This window comes from Eretmochelys imbricata, chromosome 14 (assembly GCF_965152235.1).
Source record: "Eretmochelys imbricata isolate rEreImb1 chromosome 14, rEreImb1.hap1, whole genome shotgun sequence".
Lineage (NCBI taxonomy): Eukaryota > Metazoa > Chordata > Testudines > Cheloniidae > Eretmochelys > Eretmochelys imbricata.
Window position 1 is genome coordinate 40,138,694 of NC_135585.1, and position 6,925 is coordinate 40,145,618.

General features: G+C 46.2%; 1 protein-coding gene across 1 annotated transcript; it reads right to left on the reverse strand.

Moving 5' to 3' along the window:
* Window positions 1-4,270: 4,270 nt before the first annotated feature.
* Window positions 4,271-5,236, reverse strand: LOC144274020 (olfactory receptor 6N1-like). The gene is given in 1 exon segment (XM_077832731.1): window positions 4,271-5,236. A coding segment is annotated over 1 exon segment (966 nt).
* Window positions 5,237-6,925: the final 1,689 nt, after the last annotated feature.

The following is a 6,925-nucleotide window of genomic DNA, read 5'->3' on the forward strand; positions in this document are numbered from 1 at the left end:
ACCCTTTGAGCCACAGGCTGTTTTTTTTTATCCACTTCAAAGTCCTTTAGTTCAGGGTTCCTTCCCAAAGGTCCCCTGGAGGGTTGAGAAGGGCGTCTGAACCTGACTACACTGGTTCATGCAGTATAGTAGCTAAAAGCTTGTCTCTCTCACTAACAGAAGTTGGTTCAATAAAAGATATTACCTCACCCATCTTGTCTCTCTAGTAAACTGGTTCATGCATTTCCCCCAAGGGACTTTTCCTAGGATTGTCCTTTTGAGCACCACACCATTGAGATCTGTCTACATCTACCACGGGTGGGTTCCTGCAGAATATAACCCTTATCTACCTTTGAGCAAGCCACCCAAAGTGGCTGTAAGTATCAGCAGGACTTGAACCTGTAGAGTTACAAGGTAACTAATAGCTCCACGTAGCCACCTGCCAGCAGCTTCAACTGATTTATTCCCTGCGGCCCACAATCTGCAGTGGTTGTGTGCCACAGTAAGCTTCACCTCGAGTGATCGGACTGACAGTGGTTTTGACTCCCATATATGCCCATGGGGCGCACCAGGAAGTGTTCAGGGAACAACATGGATTCCAACTAGCTGGATTCCAGCTATCTGCCACAACCGCCCTGCCTCGCTGTTCCTGTACGCACAGTACTGACCTCTGCTCTGACTTGGATTCTGACTCCTGATCGACCCCTGGAACCTTAGAGTGGGACACCAAGACTTGGTATTGAGCTTCGGCCCAATTCCTGACTCTGTCTTTGACACTGACCCTCAGCTTGACTGGGACCCCAAGTCACTGCCACTACTCCTGCCTACCTTTGTCCAGGATCTTGACAGTTTGTCTGGACCACCGCTGACACTTGTAGAAGACTGGCCTTGTGGGACATGGAGGAAGTGGGTCATCCCCTATCCAGCATGTTCCAAGGGGCATGAGATACACCTGAATGGGTTGAGAGATGGAACTCCCCATGTTGCAAACAAAAGGGGGGCAGCTTTGACCAGCACTTCATGGAGTACTTGGGTTACTCTGAGAGCCTTTGGATGGACCACAGGAAGGTGAACGCTGTTCGGACCTGGGTGGCCCTCCTGGAATGTCAAGGAGCTGCAGTGCTTCCTTGGGTTCGCTAATTTTTATAGGCACTTCATGCCTGGGTTTTTGGACCAGATAGCCTCATTGACAGTGCTCCGCAAACAACCTCCTTCATCTGCTTTCCGGAGGCTCAACGGGTGTTCGACTAACTCAAGATGGCCTTCACCAGTGCTCCAGTCCTGATCCATCCTGACCAAACATGGGCCTTTGTCAGTGATACCGATGCATGTAATGTTACAATTGGGACCATACTTCCCCAAGATCTGGCCCCCAACAGCACCTGCTCCCTTGTGCCTATTATTCTTGGAAACTCACACCAGCACAACAAAATTATGATATTTTAGATATCGCAATCAAAGCCACTTTCGGGGAATGGTGCCACCACCCTGAAGGTGCCTTACACCTGATAGTCCATATTTTCATGATCTGTGTAAACCTGTATCTCCACAGAGCAAAGGCGCTGAACCAAAGACAGCTTCAAGAAGCCTCGTTGTTCACACACTTTTATTTTACCATCACCCAGGAGCCCAGAACAAGGCAACCAATGCCCTGTCCCAAAAAGGGGACTACCTCCCTGACCATTACCACACCCATACAGAGCTGACATACATCCTCAAGCCCCATAATTTACTAGGTGTCCTATTCCCCAAGGCCTTCTCTCCCTTATCCATTCAGTTACGAAGGAGGAGCCCCTCAGCACCCTAACACCTTCAGAAACCCCATCTAGGCCCTGGGTGGCCATGATGTTGGATTTCATTGTCAAGCTTCCTTTATCTGCTAAGCACACAAATCATCCTTACCAAAGAAACTGGCTCGGCAGCACTGCCAACAGGGGTGATGTAAGGCCTGGTGGGACTTTCACCCTGGTCTATAGGGCAACCAGGCAACCAACGTTGCCACCTGTCATTTGATTACTCCCCACAGCACGCAATCTGCAGTGGTAGAACACCATGGCACGTTCCGCCTCAAGTGATCTGACTGACAGTGGTTTTAGCAATCCCTGATTGGCTCCTTGACCCTATATAAGCCCATGGGGTGCGGCAGGAAGTGGTTAAGGTCTGAAGAGGGGTTGTCTCAGTGGTGATTGTGGGCTGTCAAGGCTGAATCCCAACTCTGTCACTCCAAGTGCAGAAGCGGGGCCCACAAGGATTTTAAAAATTAATACTGGCCACTCCAGGCTTGTATTGAACTCCCAAGGTGACAGCTTTTCTCTGGTCTTGGCTTGGTAAATGCTGCCACCACCCAAATGCAAAAAAAACCCAACCCCTTGGAACCCAGGCAGGAGCACTTGGGAATTCCTCCCTGTGGGGACCCTCAAGCCCTTTCAGCCCCTCTCTGGGGAAGAGCTGAGAAAGAAAACAAAGGAAATTAGCTGTGGCTACCAGCTAATCAAACAACAGGCACAAACCTCTTAGGACACCACAAGTCCAATCCTGTTCTTAAAAAGGGTACATTTTATTAAAAACAAAAAGAAAGAAAATACATTTGGAACTTAGGTTTTGGCTAGATTTTAAAAGAGCAATTCCAAAAATCAAGTACCCAAAATAGCTTTCTTGAGGGGTCAGCTTAAAGGTTACAAGCAAACAAAAGCATCTGGGGTTAGCACAGAGAAGTTCACAAGCCAATAAGAACTTAAAGAAATAACCCTAATTGCGTCTAGCTAAACGTTCTGATCTACTTACAGAGTTGGAGTTCAGGTAAATAGTTCTGGGCATGATCTGCTCATTTGCAATCATACCTGGCTTAAGCTGCTTATAGCATGGCTGCTCTGTCCCTCCAGCCCACAGAACAACAGACAAAGGGAAAGTTTCTTTCCCAATTTTAAAAAGTTCTTCCTTCCTATTGGCTCTTTTGGTCAGGTGCCCACTTTTTTTTTTCTTTACCTAGGGGACTTTTTAACCCTTTACAGGTAAAGCAAGTAAAGAACAGCTACCAAGAGAGATTTTACAGCAAACTGGCTGGCTGGGTGTCCATCAAAGGAAGCTACTCCCTCCCACCCCCCCCACCCCACCTTTATTTATCACATGGGCTGACAGAGGAGCTGCTGGCTGGCTGGCAGTGTGAGATGAAAGAGATAAGTGAACTGAAACCAGGCTAGACCATGAGGAGAGGGGAAGCACTGAAGAAGAGTGGATGCAAGCAAGGAAAAAGAAAAGCGTAGAGTCTCTGGAACCAGAAGAAGAATAGGAGCGCAGGAAAAGGAAATGGGGGGAAATGACCTAATAGTAAAATCCCGAGATAAGGACACAAAGATAGGGGATATCGACCTCCTGAGAATGGCAGAGTGGATCAAAAAAGTGCTGGAGATAAAGCAAGAACTAAGATACTGTGACATTACTTGGGGTACAATCTGCACAGAGGGACAGCTGTGTCCCCTCAATTTTCCAACCTGGGGTGTCTCTGACACTGCTTTGCTGTGAGAACAACCTCTTTGTTTGACCAACCCCCCCGCCTGCAAGGGCCCGGTGAGCCTGGTGCTATGGCTTTGCTGGAGCTGGTCACAGCTGGGCTTAGCCCATGTAAGAGCGATGAAGCTGTTCCTGGTGAAGTGTCCAGAGGCCACTGCTGGGGCCTGGGTGTTTGCATCCGGTCTGTGTGAGCGTCGGGAAGGTGGTTTGTTTGCAGAGGGATATGATGGCAATAAGCACAATTTCAAGGGTGGCAGGTTCCCCAGGCTTACGTCCCCATCTCAGCTACATCAGGAGTTAGTATTTTTATTGTCCAAACATGAATTTTGATCAGAAATGGCTTTTTTATGGATATAAAAACTTGGTTAAAATGGTCTCCACTTTGCCTGTTGCGCAGTTAAAAACTCCGTAATGGGACCATGGTTATGGCCACTTCTCCCCCGGTCCTTCCACTTAGATGGACCACACTGACCTGAGCTTCAGCTGGATTCTCCGTCGTGTCCTTAGGAGCATAAGAAACGGTCTGCAGCAAGAAACATGATGATGTCACCCATTGCGTTTTGTTTGTATGAGAGCTGTCTGCAATCTCACTTTCCTCTCCGTTCTGTTACATGGAGACAGCGCGGGACTGCCAACACTGCCTCAGTGACTCCATACAGATCATCTCCATTTTTTTCACATTAGTGGTGAGATTTTCAATGCGGGATTTCAAATGAATTTCAGTGGAGGCTGATAGCCTGAGGTTTTCAAAGCTGCCTGGGTGATTTAGGCCAAGTTAAATCTAGAATTCACTGCCTGTTTTTGTGAAAGACACATATGTACTGACTGTTTTGCTCAAGGCTTCCTTGACATCTCTGTTTCTCAGGCTGTAGATGAGTGGGTTAACCAGGGGAGTCAGGACTGTGTAGCAAAGAGAGAGCACTTTGTTTAGGATGTTTAATGTGTCGCGATTCGGTAACACATGGACAATCATGAGGGTTCCATAGTAAATCGTCACCACAATGAGGTGAGAGGAGCAGGTGGAAAAGGCCTTTTGCCTCCCAGTGGTGGAAGGGATTCTCAGGATGGTTGTGAAGATACACACATAGGATGTCAGTGTAAGTAGGAATGGAGGCAGGGTGAATACATAGGCCAGTACAAAATCCAGCAATATGATCAGGTGTGTGTCACTGCAGGCAAGTTTTATCAATGGGATAAGATCACAATAGAAATGGTCAATTTCATTCGGGCCACAGAATATTCAATGAGACATGAATAATACAACGATTGCAGTAGCCAAACAACCATTTAACCATGACCCAGCAGTCAACTGGAGGCAAAACCTGGTATTCATAAGAGTTGAATAGTGCAGGGGTTTACATATCGCTAAATACCGATCATAAGACATCGCTGCCAGGAGACAGCATTCTGTAGCCACCAGAGCACAAAAGAAATACAGTTGTATGATGCAGCCACTGAATGAGATGGTTCTGTCCCCAGTCAGGAGACTGGCTAGCATCCGGGGAAGGATGGCTGAGGTGTAGCAGGTCTCCAAGCAGGACAAGTTCCCCAGGAAGAAGTACATGGGAGTGTGAAGGTGCTGATCAGCAACAACTAGTGCAGTGATGAGCATGTTCCCGAACACAGTTGCCGTGTAGATCGCTAAGAACATGAGGAAAAGAAGAATTTTCAGTTCAGGGACATCCGCGAATCCCAGGAGGATAAATTCTGTGACAGCCGTTCGGTTTCTCTGGTTTCTGTCTGCCATGGGTTGAGTCTAGGAATAATAAAGCAAACTATGCAATTGAATTGGAAGAACATAAGAGCTGAAAGCTAATCAAGCGTTAATTAATTCTATAAATATTCAGAAACTCCCCTCCCTCTCCTGGTTACCAGCTGAAGTTTTAAGGCTAAGTGTTGACTTTAGTCAAAGTGCAAGGAGTCACAGTTCAAGAACAGATCTTTTGTATCCATGTAGACAACCCTATGCCGTATCAGAGCAATGACTAATATAACAAGCCATTTCTCTTTGGTAGCCAAGTACTGATATGCAGATCAGACTCTTTATCTACTGTCGTATCCCATCTAGTGACATACTGAAGCTGAACAACGATGCTTAAATGCAGTATTTCACTTCCAGCAACTGCCAGAATCATGCCATGACTTAGAAGTCAGAAATCAATAAATACATCAGCTAAAATGTTGAACTGAGATATCCGCTGCAGTCTATTTTCCTTAGGCATTGATCTTCTGTTAGAATAAATGCAAATTATTCTAACAATGTTTCCTGGTATATTCCGCACTTCAGTGCCCTGTAGGAGAAGGAATAACTTCTCCGCTCTCCTCACAAGACATGGATCTCAGCCTCTATCTCTGTGAAATGGTGCTATGAATGCTGACTGGCACTGCTGTAGGAAAGAGAGGCTAAAACTGCTAATATTCACCTGAAGAAGAGCTCTGTGTAGCTCAAAAGCTTCTCTCCTCCACCAACAAGAGTTAGTGCAATATCAGATATTAACTCACCACCTTGTCCCTCTAATATTCACAAAGCACATTCATGCTCCTGTTTGCTGGTGGTATAGAAATGTAGTCAGGAAGATGGTGCTCACCTGTAACCACAGCACAGCCCAAGCTTGAAGCGATGAGCTCTTATTTCTCAGGGCTTGGCCACCAGGACGTAGGTTCCTCAGCTGAGGTTCTTGTCTCTCCTCTTTCTGCAGAAACTGGATTTTCTCAGTGAAGAGACCTGCAGTTACCTGAAGGGATGAGCAAGTGCATTTGATCTACCTTTGGAAAATGGGCTTCCCCTTGGATTTACAAAGTGTAAATGCTGCCTCATATTTGTATTCAGCATTCATGCTTTTTAATATGCTCCCACGTCAACCTTTCTCCCACTTGGTTCATTTTGTGTCTCCAGTGCTTTGTAGCTAACAATGTCCAGTGGGACTTGTTCAGCGGGACTTGTAGAATTGCAACTTTTTTTAAGTCTAATGATCCTATGTGGAAAATATTTGAGATCATGAACAAACACCAGCTTTCATTTTTGGAAGATGCCTGTCCAAGGTGATGGCCTGTTATAATGTACTTACACCGGCCCTTTATTAGTATTCAAGATATGCTGCCATCTAGTGGGCATTTCTGAAATTAGCTGCCCATATATCACCCTTACCACATGCTTTCACTTAGGGAAGAAAAAACAAATGCACAAATACAGAATAGGGGATAACTGGCTTGGCAGCAGCACTGTTGAGAAAGATCTGGGAGTTGCGGTGGATCACAACCTCAATATGAGTCATCAATGTGATGCTGTTTCAAAAAAAGCAAATGCAATTTTAGGTTTCATTAACAGAGGCATAGCATGCAAGTCTCGGGAGGTGACAGTAAGGCTTTGCTGGGCTCTGGTTAGGCCTCAGCTGGAGACTGTGTCCAATTTTGGTCACCAATGTATAGAAAGGAT